Here is a 15,844-nt window from a genome sequence, read left to right on the forward strand (position 1 = left end):
TGGGCTGAGCCAATCCTGCCACGAACCGCTGCCCACAATCATAGTCTGCGTCCTGCTATTTTGTTTCTGATATATATTATTTTATGAAATCAAAGCTGTTCTCAAGATTCTGACGTGTGCCTTCAATCTTACACTCAATACACATTAATTCGATTTTAGGAAACCAGCCCAGTTAACGAGATGTTAACCCTGTCCATGTCTTTTGTTCCTTCTGCACAGGCTACAGCTGCTTTTGGAGACAGACAGGATGTGGATGACTAACATTGTAGCTTTTTGTCTGCTGGCCCTCGTGGCCTCTGCAGAGGAAAAGAAGCTGAGCAGCCACGCCATCATGCTGGCTGACAACAGCGCCAATCTGGCCTTCAGGTCTGACATCTATACATTACTGTGATTACAATTAAGTGTATATCATAAAGGTGCACTTTTTGTTTAAGCATTTAATCTTTCTTGTGATTTTGATTCAGCCTCTACCACAACATGGCAAAGGAGAAAGACACAGAGAACATCCTCATCTCTCCTGTGGTGGTGGCCTCCTCTCTGGGCATGGTGGCTCTCGGTGGCAAGGCCTCCACCGCCTCCCAGGTCAAAACCGTCCTCAGTGCTGACAGACTGAAGGATGAGCATCTGCACGCAGGCCTGTCCGAGCTGCTCTCTGAGGTACTTAGAACAATATGAAATACTGTATGTGAGACCTCAAACTCACTCTCAAACTTGACCATCAGTACTTTTTATATAGTGCTCAATTTTCACCATTTATACGTTGTCCCTTCCCAGGTGAGCGACGCCAAGACACGCAACACTACCTGGAAGATCAACAACCGCCTGTACGGCCCCAGCTCCGTCTCCTTTGCTGATGATTTTGTGAAAAACAGCAAGAAGCACTACAACTACGACCATTCAAAAATAAACTTCCGAGACAAGAGGAGCGCAGTGAACTCCATCAACGAGTGGGCTGCCAAGGCCACAGATGGCAAGCTGGCTGAGATCACCAAGGATGTGCAGAACCCAGATGGAGCCATGATCGTCAACGCTATGTTCTTCAAGCGTGAGTATTAATAGTGTCTTTTATTCATAATTGAAACACATGGAGATGTCTAATGATTGTGTAACCGAGGGTTTTGTCCCACAGCTCACTGGGACGAGACGTTCAACGATAAAATGGTGGACAACCGTGCTTTCCTGGTTACCCGCTCTTTCACCGTTGGAGTTCCCATGATGCATCGAACAGGTGAGTTTCTCAAACGTCTCCACTTCTGTCCATATCTCATTATGTCTCCAAAACGGCTTCTGCCAACAACAATGCAAACAAGACAAGATATCTGATCTGTCTGCTTTCCGCAGGTCTGTATGACTTCCACGATGACAAAGAGAACCGTATCTTTGTGCTGAACATGCCTCTGGGCCAGAAGCAGGCCTCTATGATCCTGATCATGCCCTACCTCCTGGAGCCTCTGAAACGCCTGGAGAAACTCCTGACCAGGAAGCAGGTGGAGACCTGGATCAGCAAGATGGAAAACAAGGCTGTGGCCATTACACTCCCCAAAATTGAAGTGGAAGTCAGCCACAACCTGCAGGTAAATGGTGGCCATTTGATGGTTGTAACAATATAGAATTCAAGTATTAAAGACATTTAAGAGTCAACCAACAGCCCTTTGAATTGTCGCCGTCTTTTCTAGAAACATCTGGCTGAGCTTGGCCTGACCGAGGCCGTGGACAAATCCAAGGCTGACTTGTCCAATATCTCGGGAAAGAAGGACCTGTACCTGGCTAACGTCTTCCACGCATCAGCCCTGGAGCTGGACACAAAGGGAAACCCGTTCGACAACAGCATCTACGGCTCCAGCAAGTTGAGTGACCCCAAACTTTTCTACGTGGATCACCCCTTTATTTTCCTGGTGAAGGACAACAAGACCAACTCCATCCTCTACATCGGCAGAGTGGTTAAACCAAAGGGAGACAAGATGCGTGATGAGCTATAATGTTAGCGTCGTGAATTGTGATGGATAGCTTTTGTTATTTCTGAAACGATGGCAGGAAACTGTGTATTTTTGGTATGAACTTTACCTCATGAGCACATTCCAATAGGCAACCTGTGGACTGAGCACATGAGCTTACTGTGTCAGGACGCGCTATATTTTCCCAGGGAACAGTTCTGTGTAAACATTAGGTCTCAGCCTTAAGACCCCTTGCATTGAATAATGTTCTTAATTGCAAATATTTGCCTCATTTAAGATCAACATAAACCAACGGCGGATGACGGCTTATGTTAAGTAAGTTTTCTTGACACCCTGTTTTTGTCACTATTGCTTTGGCTACGATCCATGTGTGATTTCTTTTATCATCTTTAATGTTTAAAGAAGACAAAAAAGATCTTTGCACAAACTCAGTTTATTTTTTATTTTTGCCTGCTTCGTCTGCACTGAATTGTTCCCCTGCACGAGTTGAGTTTGTGGAGGAACGCTGGCAACAGTCTGGTGCTTCATTCATGTTCACTTGCCAACCACGTTGTGCTATTTCTGTCACTGTATTCCACAAAGAAGCTGTTGGAATTGTGTGTTATGTAATAATGTGTTGATTTTTCAATAAATAATAACAAAGACGATCTTTGTGTGTGTGTTGCACATCATGTCTGAACACCATCCAAACTGAGTTGACAGTCTTCTGGAGCGTTGAACAGAGGAATGTGTAATCGTTAGAGTTAACAGCTCAAAGGAAAAGGACAACGGTCTTTCCAGTCGGCTGGAGGTCAAACAATCCTCCCAGGTCTGGAATGTCGGTGTTATTGCTAATCTGCCATAGACAATATCCACAGATTTCTGTGGTTCATTTCCCCCAGCACAACTGGCCTGAATAATAAAACCAGAGGGATCTTTGTTGGGACGGTCCAAACTGAGAAAAAGAAGGCTCTGGAGTGCAGGGTTCTCATGGTGAGTGGGAATCTTTTACAATTCTATAGCACAGCAAATAAAAAGGTTCAGCTGCATCACAACAGGTTGATAATAATAATTAGAAACTTCATACAGCCTCTGCATTAATATTAAGACTTTTCATGTATCGTCAATTTCACTGCAAATTAAAAAAACATACAATGGAAGTCTTCAATCTTACAAAATGGTCTAACCACCTTGAATGAAATAAATGCCTTCTGGGTTTCAGCGTAAGAGCTGTAGCGCCACCCTGTGGTTGCAAAGAGGAAGAGGACTGGTTACACTGCAAGGAAGGCCAACTGATGAAGGAGTTACAAATGAATTATTTAATAACTTAACTACGTCTTATTTACATACACCTTATACTTTGCAGTGCAGTAATAAAATACAAGACAAATAACAACATATAAGTTACACAATATACATGTTTCTGACCTGGTGTTGTTTTGCACACCAAGCATGAATTAAGCTGCTCCTATAATGAACATTAAGATGATGAGATGCAGGGGATTATTTCCAAATGTTATAGGAAAACAAAAGGGTTGGCTGAGAACTGACTTCATATTTTGGGTTTAGGTTAAAACAATACTTTCACAAATACACTTCAATCAAATAATATATTTCAATGCTCTCAAGTATCCCCTTTAGCTTACATGCTGTTATTGCTCTTTACTTGTTAATAATAAAAAAAGAAATCCATTCAATGTTTCTTAGAGTGAATCTTATTTTTTATGGGGCTTTTCAGCGGGTGCACAGCTCCCGTACACATCATGCATTTCCAGTTGTGATTAACACTTTCAGTTGTGACTAACATTGTACACACAGTTTTCTCTCCTGAAGTCAGTAATACAACTTAATGGATTTATATGGATTTATATACAAAAGATTCTGACATTACAAAGGGATATTTAATTTAGAGGGCATTTTGGTTGTTGCAATGAATAAAATGTCTGTGTGAGCATCAACACAGAGATCGTGCTTCCATATTAACATGCCAAAGAGAGGTTATAAAGTTATTATGATGGAAAAGAGTTGTTTAAGTGTTGAAAAGATTACTTAACAGAAAACAAAAAGAATCATCATTTTGATTACTTTTGTTGCATTATCATGACTCTCCAAGTGCTGTCACCCGTTCATCAGTGTAAATAAAAAGATGACAAAGCTTGAATGGGCTTGAATAGACATGACATATGCGCGTGCACCGTAAAGTGTAATAATATGCGCGTGCACGTGAACAAGTGTGCATGAGGCGCGTGCATTTTTTTTTTAACATTTTTTTTTTTTACATCGAATTTGCATAATGATCTGAAAACTGAACTTTTTTGCGCGTACATGAGAGTGCGTGTGTATGGGAGTGCGTAGAGGGGTGTTTGTGAGACTGAAACTTATTTAGGCCTACTCATACTGTAGATCAGGGGTATTCAACTACAATTCCAAAAGGGTCAGATTAAGAAAATCTCCTCAGGCAAAAGTCTGAAACATTACAATAATATTTAACTCGCGCTATTTAGTGCCATATATAAATATATTCAAGAAGCCTACACTCTAAATTATTTCACCGTAAATTAACAGTAACTTACTGGCAGCAGGGACGCCAGTAAGTTACTGTTTTTTTACGGTACACTACCGTAATTTACTTTTACTGTATCATACCGTATACTGGATTACGGTACGTGATAGTAGGATAATTAGGTTTTACCGTGATTTTACGGTATATGCCAGAATGTTACCGTTTATTTACAAAGGGTAATACAACCCGCTACCTTTGCATTTAATTCCCAAAAATTGAAAGAACAACAATAGACATTCAATACATAATAGTTGCAGTTTATTACATGTTCTCAAATAATAAAGGGACATTTGTATTACATCACAAAACTCACAATGTACTGCATGTTTAGAAGAAAACTGTTATGGTCGGTTTATCCTGGACCCAAACGCAGACACCGGGACAGCAGAGTAGGTGAAAAAAGAGTTTTATTTTGCTTGTCTGTGGAGCCGGTGGAGCATGCAGGTGAAGCATGCAGGTGGAGCAGCGAGGCGGTGTGTGCGGCGGCGTCTGGGCGGCGACGTGGCACGGGACTCGCTGAGGCAGAGGGAAAACACAAGTTAGTTAAAAACGTCAAAAAGGCTAACTTTCCCTAAGAGAAGATTTAAACTCAAAGGGGCCGAGGTGTGGCTACCACTGAGTTGAAGGAACAATCTGACGATGAGACTGCAGGAAGCCGGGGTATTTAAGCTGAAGGTGATGATGGTGTAATTGTTGTCAGGTGAGGAGATGAGCCCAGGTGCCGGATGATTGCAGCCGCACTCAAGCCACACACACACACACACAGACAGACAGACAGACAACAGAGGGGAGACAAGCTGAGGTCACAGCGGAGCCGTGACAAAAACTAATAAACCAATAAAATCGTTAATGACCAGCTTAACTGAACTCATTAGCATCAACAGTATAACATTGAATTAAAATAGTATCAAGAACAGTGTAATAGAACTGCTTCACAGTCTAGCTTGATAACAAGTCTTATACACATTTATAGTTAATTTGAACAGCATGAACTCACATGAATGAAACAATAAGGAGAGAGAACACCTTAAAGAGGACTTGACTGCAGCGTCTGGCTGGTTTCCTCAATCTCTGATGACGAGTGACTGTAAACAAACAAAATAAAAACTTTAGAAACACAATGTTCTGAACTTCTGGAAAGTTCTATGACATCCAGGATAAACAAAAGAAGCTTTGGGTGTGCAGCTGTGGGTTTGCCTGTGCCTCACACATGTTAACATATCAATGTAAGTCTTTGTAAAAAGCTAATAGGCCTACAAGAATACCATACAGTTTAAATGAACAGACTATGTGATGAGCTGATTACGTTAGGTGAAGTAATAAAGCTAAGACAATGGACCACAATGGACTAACGTTCAACACTAAAATGAGTTTGATCTGGTCTTAATGTTGCTCCTGGAATAACACACGGGTAACGTTACTGTTAGCGTTACCTCAACTGTTCATCGTCTTGAACACGTCGGTGATCTCTGTTCTCTCCCTTTTGATAATCGTCCTGTTTGCGGTCCTACAGTTCAATAAGAGCACAAGTAAACACAAGTTAGGTTACTAACGTTACATCTTAACACTGTAATCGGTGATTCACTTTATTTATGTTAACTTAACTTGCTATGCTGTTAGCGAGCTAACCTTTCTAAGGCTAATTGAGCTTGAGCTAGCTAACATCACAGAGCTAACGTTAGCTCCACCAACATTAGCAACCTAATGTAATGAAACAGACCAAGTGAAACATTATCTGAGATGTCAACAATTCAATAATCATGAAGACAAAACAATACTAGAGACTTTGAATTTGAATTTCGGATGATAACTTACCTTGGCTCCTCGGTTGATCTCCACATGGCTGTCGCTCAGAAGGATGAACTGAAGCTGTTGTGTCCAAAGTCACGTTCAGGAACAGTCGGTCACGTCTTGTCACTCAAAAATGACTTTTAGGCAATGAGCAGTTTGAATAATAAAAATATTCTATCGTCATTACAGACACATTAACCTACAATAGACAGTACGATGTAGATGGATCGTGATTCACTCAACTTGTATAGAGAAGCGTGTATCCACCTCTTCACAAAAAATACTGTATCATGCTGTTAAATTACGGTAGTCTGCTATTATTGTTAATTGACGGCATTAACTGTTAATTTACAGCATTGACTGTTAATTTACATGTGAGGATGAACATTTAACTGTATGTTACAGTTATTATGAAATACTGTAAGATACCGTTGAAAATCCACCGTAAATTTACAGTAATTCGTTACAGTGTAGTAGTAGTAACAACGTCTCTGTGTAGTCAACAACTGTCAAATCAAATAAAGAAAGTACACATCAATTATATTTGAACAATTAGTATTCTCACTCTTCAAAGTTAACTGGATGGATTATAAATAATACATAAATAAATGTTCTTCTCATTTCAAGTACAATAAGGGCTGGAATAAAGAATAACTGACATAACAGAAAGCTTTTCAAAAATGTGCATCTTGAAATAAAGTAATTCATTTTAGAAAAATCAATTTCACTGAATTGTCTGCAGCTTTAAATTCAGTTAATACAGGTGTGAAGTGATGTTAATAGAAAAGCCACGATATTATATTTTTGTCATCTAAAAAGATAAATTAGTGAGCATGGACTTTATCTGTGGTTATTAACACTTGTTTCAGCTCTATTCTCTCTGTTAACATCATTGTTGGACAGTGAATTAACGTGTTAGGATTCTGATCATATTGGGCTCTTAGGTTTATTTTCTGTGTCTTTATTTCAGATGTGAGTGGGTACGTTTGTTCAAAAGAGTTGTGCATTGCCTCGTAGTTCGCTTGATTTGCCTCTTTTATCAATAGTTACGGTTTCTGAAACATACTGGTTTTAACGGCCTGTGGTAAGAATTAACATATAAGAGTCTGTTCATTCCTGCTTATAAATTCTATTCTCTCTGAACACGTTTCTCTTTTTGGAGAACGTCATGTGAGATATCTTCTTAGATTAGCGCAATCTTCCTGCTCTTCTTTCTATTTCCTCGTCTCTCCCCCGTGTGTCACGGTGTGTGTAAACCTCGCTCGATTCAGGAAACATGTCAGAATACCCATATTTGACTGGCTGAGCTGCATCACCTGATGTGTTTCATGCACCGCTGAACAAGGGCCGTAACGGCTGAATAACACGCGCCGGTTAAAGTCCAATCTCTCAATTTAATATGTATAACCCCGAATTATCTATCGGTTTCAGGTCCTGGGTCCGGATGCAACAGCGTCTAGGTCCTCCAGTGGGGGACCCATGCTGTGTAGAGGCACTGGGTGTCTCCCTTAGAGGGGGGCCAGGAGGGGAGGTGTATGAAAACTGAATGTTTTTTGCGCGTTCATGAGAGGGAGTGTGTGTGTGTGTGTGTGTGTTTGTGTGGCTTGCAGCCTAAGGCATGTCTTTCAGGCTGGGGGAGGGCTATTAACAGGCCACTTAGTGAAGAAACCAGTCTCTTGAAACATGATGTTTTTATTTATGATGTTTGTGTAGCAATATAGTAACAAAATATTCAACTTTAGTGGATATCTTAAGTTTTATTTTTGGCACTGTATTAATTTAAAGGGCTACCCAGAAGGCAGGAGAGCAACATGTATTTTAGAATCTAAAAGAATGGGAGAAAATACAAAAACAACCAGGGTTAAATTAAGAATATTTGTGATGCCAACTACTCTATAATGTGCTGGTAATTAAATATGTCAGTATAATCTCTAAATAGCAGTATCAACTATTACAATTTAATCTAAGTTTACTTACTTATTTTAAACCCAAACAAACGTCTCAATAGACGTTTTTTTTTATTTTTTTTATGTGAAACACCTTGTTTAATTACTATTTCTTGAGTAGCTTGTAGTGTAGTGTCTCAGTCACTGAGTGGGATAAAACATCCATGAGAAGGTGGCTACTCTGAACCACAGGACACCAACCCCACTCTGTAGACAATGAAGGACTGACACAAATTTTCACACTTTTCTGGCACAGATTCACACTCCTCACCCGCACCAAACCACTCATTTCTCAGGGAGAGCATTCCCCACCTTTCAACCTTAAAAGTTAGGAACTGTGTAGCACATGTGTGCAGGTTGCTCCACTTCTTCAGTGTTGAGGATTTTTTCATGTCCACATCATGAATTGAAGCCATTAAAACATTTGCAACTCTTCCTAAAAAGAGGGGTAACTATGTAATAAAGTCACATTGCGTACAGTATGGCTTTATTACACAGGCCATGCACAAGGTCACTGTATGAAATGTACACAGAGAGATGAACAAAATATAAATTCCCCTTTAGGGGTTACGTCAATTCAGATTGTTGGTACAACTATTTTGTAAAACTACTGATTGTTTCATATACATTCACAAAGTCACCCAAGTTATCATGCTTTATCACTTATTGTATAAATGATGATTTTAAATCAACTTGTCATAGGTCAAGACAGTGTGTCATGTGTAATATATTCTTAGATATTTCAAAAATAAAATAAAAATGAGAACCAGAACCATCTTTAAAAGGCTGAAATGAACTGCACATTTGTGTCTCAATAGCACTTAATCACAGTGTAGATAGCTGGTCAGGATTGTGTATACATGTTGGGCTCCTCACAGAAGGTTCACAGGAGTTTTGGTGCCTTTTGGAACTGTTGGCCACTTTGACATTTTGGAGGATGAAAACCAACTGTGAGACTTTTCTACTTTTACTCTTACTTGAGAGGTAAGTTCTATATTGTAGTTTTTTTAGTTTTTTACAATTCAATTTGTTGGTAACACTACTTTGTAAATACTGATCGCTGCATATCCTAACCTAAGTGATTATGCTTTTCCACACATCATTTATATACAATCATTTTTAATAAATTTATTATAGGTCAAGAATGTGTCTCAGGTGTAATATATTCTTAAATGTTTCACAGAAAAATGAGACCCAGAAGAGTTTTTCCTGAAAAAGAAGCCTTGTACTTCATTGCTTCTGAGGAAAGATAAAGTCATGTTTCAGAAAAAATCCATCAGTGAGGAGAAAGCTATGTTATAAGATCAGAATATAAGATTATCTGTTCAATACTGTATGTACATTGGTACAACATTTCATTCAAGAAACTCAGTTCAGTTGCCAGTGAATTATAAGGCAGGAAATGTTTTATTGTTACAGTCTCTGCATTATTTTATAACTATAACTATAATTGTGGATATATGATTATAATACAACTATAATTATAACTATATTATAACTATTACATGTTGCCATGAAAGGTGCAGCCCAAAAATGGGTTAAAGACATAGTTTGACAGTGTGGTAAATGCACCTATTAGCTTTCTTGTCAGGGGTTAGATATGAAAACCAATGCCACTCTCATATTTGTAGACTAAAAACAAAGCCAGCAGGCTGATGAAGTAAAACAAAACCAAAAAGCATGATGTCTCTGGTGTCCGAGGTGTTTTATAACTGTGGACAGAGCCAGGTTAGCGGTCTCCACATGCTTCCACTCTTTATGTTCAGCTAAGCTTAGGCTGTTGTTGTGTATAGAGATTGACCTAATCATGTAACTCTCAGCAAGAAAGTTTTACATGATGAATACTCTCTGCCATAATATATTGTGTACAGCGTTATGATGTTTAATTCTATAAATTTAGATACAGTAATTGTTTTCAAAGGAAGCCTTTTCTTAATCCAAACCCTTAATTAAAGTAACAATGCATATCGTCATCAAGTGTTATAATTGCTGAGATTATTAATGTTGGTTGTTCATGGTATGTGGTGACAGTTGCAACATTTATTTAAACTTGTATCACACTGAATATAATATAATGAATGAATGAATTCCCTTTCATAATGTATTAACCAGGTTATGGGGTAATTGCCACCGAAACCATTGAGCAGGGAGAATTCTTGCTTGAGTGTGTTGGAATACACATCACTGGTCTGGAAGGAGAGGCCCTGTTCAAAGAGTACTCTGATGCAGAGGCAGGATTTTTGTATTTCTACTCCTTTCGGGGACAGACTTTCTGGTAAGTATACAATTGCATGAATGCTCTAACTATATATACTTCAACTTTGTTTAATAATGTTTCTAAGCTGTAATAAAAAATCATTTCACTATGCAGTGTTGATGGCAGTAAGAACACTGCGAGACTTGGAAGATTCATCAACGATGAGCACCTCAAGCCAAACAGCACAATTAAAATAATAAGTAATGCACTGAAGTTACCCTGTCTTTGTTTTGTTTTTTATCATCTGTTTTAATCATACCGTATACATATACTCCTAAACATAATATTATTTGACATAAACACAGAATGACTCCCTGTTGAACTGACTGTAATTCAGATTTTCGTGCTTATGTGACCAACAGATACTGGAAGAACAGAAGAGCCCACACCTGTGTGCATTTCCAATCACACAAATAAACCCCCGGAGAAGAAATTGTATATGACTACGGAGAACCTAACTGTCAATGGAGACATGTATTTATATTTATATTTATATATTCATATTTATATTTTCACATTTTGTTACATGCCACTCAGGGAATCCATCATTTAACTAAGTTAAAGGACTTATTTCACCCTTATTAATAGTGTAAATATGCTTTGCAAACTGGCATAAATTACTTTGAAGCATATGGTTGAAACCTTAAATGCAAAGTGACCCATATATGGTACAACGTAAGAAATGAGTGAATGCTGAAGAAAAGGTGCTTGAATGAAAAGCCAACTCTAAGGGCTAATGGAAGAGAAAGCAATAAAATACTTTGTGCAAAGCCAAAAACAGGGGGAGCCTGAGGAAGGGGATGACTGGAGGGTGTCAATGGGGAGCTTGGAACTGCTGATCAATTGTTGTAATGTAAATAACTGATGTTCCCAACTGCTCTTAACCATCTCAGCACACAGCAGGTATAGCCTATGTTATGGTGACACTTGCCTCTAACATAGTTTGGCATTTCTGTGCTGCAATTTATTATAGGACTTACCGTACATCTCACTTGTTTATAGTCCTGTTATCTGTTCGTTTGTGCACTTTATTTAATATTTTACTGTAAATTTTAATGTTTCTACTTCTTGCACTGTGTTGATTATTTAATGTTATGCACCACCCGTCATGTCATATTCCTTGTATGTGCAACATACCTTGGCAATAAATGGTTCTGATTAGGATTCTGATAACAACAAGAGTTCTGAATCGTTATCCTAGTTCCTAGTCCACTAAACAATCCCTTATAGCTTGAATCCTAGCCATAAAAACATATCCTGGCACCTTACCAAGAGCCTAGATCCATTAGAGGAAAGCTGCCATTAACAGATGCGACGGATAGCTGCACTCGGCCAGAGGGCTTCTCGGCCTTGTGCAGTTACCGGAGGAAGCAGGGTAGACGTCAGGAGTCACGGTAGTGAGCAAAGCCAGGCGAGTGTCCTCGACCACCAGCCTATCAACCTTTTGAAAGAGAGCTGGTTTACTAGTTAGCCCTGTATCAGGGCATAAAACTCCCAGATCTAACACAATATATATAATTATAAATCAGTTTTATGTCAATCCGTGTCAAAATATATATTTATCAATCTGTTTTATATCAATCTGTATAAATATATATATAGGTCAATAAACAGTATATATAGAGAGCAAACATTTAACAGATTTTCTTTTACTTTCTTTTTTGCTGGGTGGGGTTTCTTGGAAATGATCTCACTCTGTGTGTGTGTGTGTGTGTGTGTGTGTGTGTGTGTGTGTATGTGTGTGTGTGTGTGTGTGTGTGTGTGTGTGTGTAAAAGGAGCTACAGAGTGAACCGAAGCAGAACTCTTCCTTCACTCCCGATCAGAGACAAACTGAGGTAAGTTGCTGAACACTCATCTTTTAGTCCACAGTTTCTATGTTTCAGTGTTTATGTGATAGTGAAGATATTGGGTTTATGAACATAATTGCATGATTTAATTTTAGAATTATTTGCTTGTGTTTATTGTTTTTGTAGTTCATCTTTGATAATATAGCAAATACACTTTGGTCAATTTGGCTCCAAGTTTGAGTTTTGTCGAAAATATTTTGATCCATAAGAGGGAGGGAGACGGAGGGAGAGAGAGACACAGACAGGATCTAACTGAGAAGCAGAATCGCTTGTGGACCAGAGTGCAGAAATGTGTTTCTGGTGTGATCATCATGGCCGTGGCTCGCTATGAGGTCGCAGAGTTCTGGACCGATCATTTCCTAAACAGTCCACCATCTCTCTGCTTCTGAATGATGTGAAAATGTTTGAGACTGACCATCAATAAGACAGCTCTCTGCGGTGGTGAGGTGACTGGAGAAGGAAGAGTGCTCTGTGCTCCTGACAGCACATCTATGGTCACTGCAGCCATTTTACACACAAACACTAAATGAAAATTCTACTTGGTGCATCGTTTTGTTGTCATTTTGATTCTTTTGTGGTTAATTTGTGTCTCTTTTTAATCGATTTGCATCTTTTTGTAGTCATTTGTAAGTCTCTTTCTAGTTGGTTTGCGTCTTTGTGGTAGTTTTGAGTATCTATGTAGTTATCTTGCTTTTGCATCTCTTTTGTGATCATTTTTAGTTTCTTTAGTAGTTTTAACCTCTTAATCCCGGAGCCGTTTTTGAGGTCTCTGAGCGAAAAAGCATAGCCCTACAAAACTGACCATAGCTCTGTAACTACAAGGTCGATTTTAATAATTTTTGTTGATATAATCAGATCACAACACCTGTGACATAGTTTACATTGGTCATATTGTGAATATGTTGCTGGTTAATATAGAGAATAAGACATAACACAGCTGAAAGTGAAAATATTCAGCCTCGCCTGGGAAAAATGCACTTTCAGTGATAAAAGGTTATTGAAATAATGCAGCTAGCTCCCTGATTCTTTGCCAAGTCATAGCATAACTGATCAGTAGTTATTAAAAAAAGGTTAAAGTGGAATAAAGTGGAATAAAGTTAAGAATAAGAGGTTTTAGTCAGGCGAGGCATCATTTTCGAACCAGCTGTTGCAGCTCTTACATTGTACTTTTATACACTATATAACTATATATTTCACTTTCTTTATCACTCATATGATTCAATACATCCAAATACAGATAATAGGAATCATATTCATATTCATAACATCATCAGAGCCAGTTTTGGCTGTCATCTGTAGGATTTTCTCATTGCATGTGTGTGTGTGTGGCTGGATCTCAGCCTATCCTCGGTCGATTTCCAAAAACAACCCCTCTTTAGACGCGTCATCGTCTTAGGAAGACTCATGCCAAATTTGGTGGTGATCGTCAACAGATTTCATAGAATAAAGTTGCCAGAAGTGAGGCGTGTACCCCGGCGGAAATTTCCGGTCGCAGGCAGTCTGACCACTCGCCCAAGCCCCCTTGACCGCTCTTATTCTGGAAACAAGTCGGAAGTCAACAGTATGCAGTTGGCAGCAATGACTACAGCTTTGGAACGGAAATTCCGCGACGTTATTATCCATATTTTGAGAAAACTTGGGCGCATAACCACGATTTTTGTCGGCGAAGTTCAGCATGAAGGTACGTTTGATCATCCACCAACGGTTTAGTGCTTCTACGGATCGTAAAACAGAAGTTAGTTACGTGTTCCGCCACGTGTGCTAATGCTAATAAATGCATTGTATGACTGGGTAGCCGTTAGCATGAGGGTACAAACATTGATTTACTGTACTCATAGCGCCGATTTCGGGCCAGGATTTGGTGCTTTTATGCCACGATATTTTTGTGCTTATATGAGTAGCCTATAGTTGTCTTTGGAGTTTATAATAAGTGACTTATATGATGTTGTTGTCCACACGTTGCTGGTTCATCGAAAATAAAAAGTGGCCGTGTCCACACTACTGGCTAATAATCAGGCTATTTGCTGCATGTGAGTTTGAGGGGTTCTGAGCCCGAGAGCCCCCAAATTTGGGGGCGTCGTGCTCAAGAGGTAGTTGTTTTTGTGGTTGTTTTGAGTCTTTTAATTGTCGTTTTTCAGTCTCTTTGTAGTCCTTTTACGTCTCTGTAGTTGTTTTGTGTCTTTTTGTAGTTTTACTTTTACATCTCTTTTGTGGTCTATTGGAAAATGCAGCTTGAGCTGGAAGCTGGTCACCAGCTCAAGGTCAATCCCAATGTCCCCCCTGAAGCCTTAAACCCTGAACCCTCAGGGACTTAACTGATGTCACCTGGTGAATGATTGATTGAGTGTGAAAGGCTGCAAAGGTATGAAATGGTAGAGATGAGGATCACATTGGATGACACCAAACGCATTATATGTAGTTTTATAAACTTTGTTCAGGAACAGGGCCACGCCCAGAACACCGCTCATTTCCTCTGCACAGAGTATTTAAACACAACGAACCCGTTCACTCCCTCTTCGACTCTTGTCTTCACACGACGTAAGACAGACGCTCTCTGACTCAGCAGACGAGCAACGCTCCATCCCTACCCCACATCCCCTCTATCTCGACCCATCCTGGCATCCTTTCATGTTCTGTTACTTCTACCTTCCATGTTCCACCCACCTCAGCCAACTTCGGCTAACTCCTCCCACCTCTACCGGCTACCCCAGCTGCACAGACCGCTCCAACAACAGAACAGGTAGGTATATGGCACAGCTAAGGGAGCAGCTCGGGGTTGGTTTTCTTGCTAGGGACACAACAGTTGTTTTGTCCTGCTTCGACGGCTTATACAGTGACAATCGGTCCTTGGCCGCTTGAATTCTCATCCCCCACACCTTCCTCCGCGATCTACGAAACGCATCCCTTAGTCATAGTAGCCATTCTTTTGGGGCATGAGCGGTCCATTAAAGACCATTGCCAACCACTCGGAATTGCGCAGAATATAGCGCCTAAACGGCTGCCCCTCACTTCGGACCTCCTCACCCTCGGCTCAGGTCATCCATTTTTGGGGACTCTGCACCGCCAGAGCTTCCGAAGAGACGGCCCCCACCCTACAGTCTCCAGTCCCCCCGTTCCCGCCAGCCGCCGGACATCAACGGCCCCCCCATCGATCGCCTAACCTCCTTTCTACAAACCCTCCTCGCTTCTTCTTCCTGACATCCCTTCATCCCTCTACCCTACATCCCTCTACCCCAGGGGTGGGCAAACGTTTTGGCTCGGGGGCCACATTGAGTTTTAAAATTTGACAGACGGGCCGGGCCAGTAGCAGATGAATGGAGTGTTTGTGTGAACTAATATAAATTACAAGTACAATTTAATTTCAGCGGGAACAGTGTTGTTGGTCACCCTTTTTAACCAGTGCGTCAACGTTTGGTGTCAGTTTGGTTGTGGCAATTCTCAGAACAGATCTAAGGTGTTCAACAGTTAGCTGGGATCTTACACGGTAAGCATTAATGCATATTTT

The 15,844-nt window shown here is 40.0% G+C and overlaps 1 protein-coding gene and 1 long non-coding RNA gene across 2 annotated transcripts; one reads left to right on the top strand and one right to left on the bottom strand.

Moving 5' to 3' along the window:
* Nucleotides 1-232: 232 nt before the first annotated feature.
* On the top strand, nt 233-2,315 carry serpinh1b (serpin peptidase inhibitor, clade H (heat shock protein 47), member 1b). The gene is made up of 6 exons (XM_076100707.1): nt 233-366; nt 465-657; nt 775-1,045; nt 1,130-1,228; nt 1,342-1,574; nt 1,677-2,315. The coding sequence occupies exons 1-6, from the start codon at nt 248-250 to the stop codon at nt 1,977-1,979; spliced, it is 1,218 nt and encodes a 405-aa protein (XP_075956822.1). The 5' UTR covers nt 233-247; the 3' UTR covers nt 1,980-2,315.
* A 2,423-nt stretch (nt 2,316-4,738) lies between these two features.
* On the bottom strand, nt 4,739-6,046 carry LOC142959592 (uncharacterized). The gene is made up of 3 exons (XR_012956221.1): nt 5,931-6,046; nt 5,111-5,582; nt 4,739-5,013 (listed from the first exon to the last, which is right to left on the bottom strand). It is a non-coding gene; the product is annotated as an uncharacterized LOC142959592 (long non-coding RNA).
* Between the last annotated feature and the right edge of the window lie 9,798 nt (nt 6,047-15,844).

The sequence above is a fragment of the Anarhichas minor genome, unplaced genomic scaffold, assembly GCF_050575085.1.
Source record: "Anarhichas minor isolate MPS153535 unplaced genomic scaffold, ASM5057508v1 ptg000026l, whole genome shotgun sequence".
NCBI classification, from domain to species: Eukaryota; Metazoa; Chordata; class Actinopteri; order Perciformes; family Anarhichadidae; genus Anarhichas; species Anarhichas minor.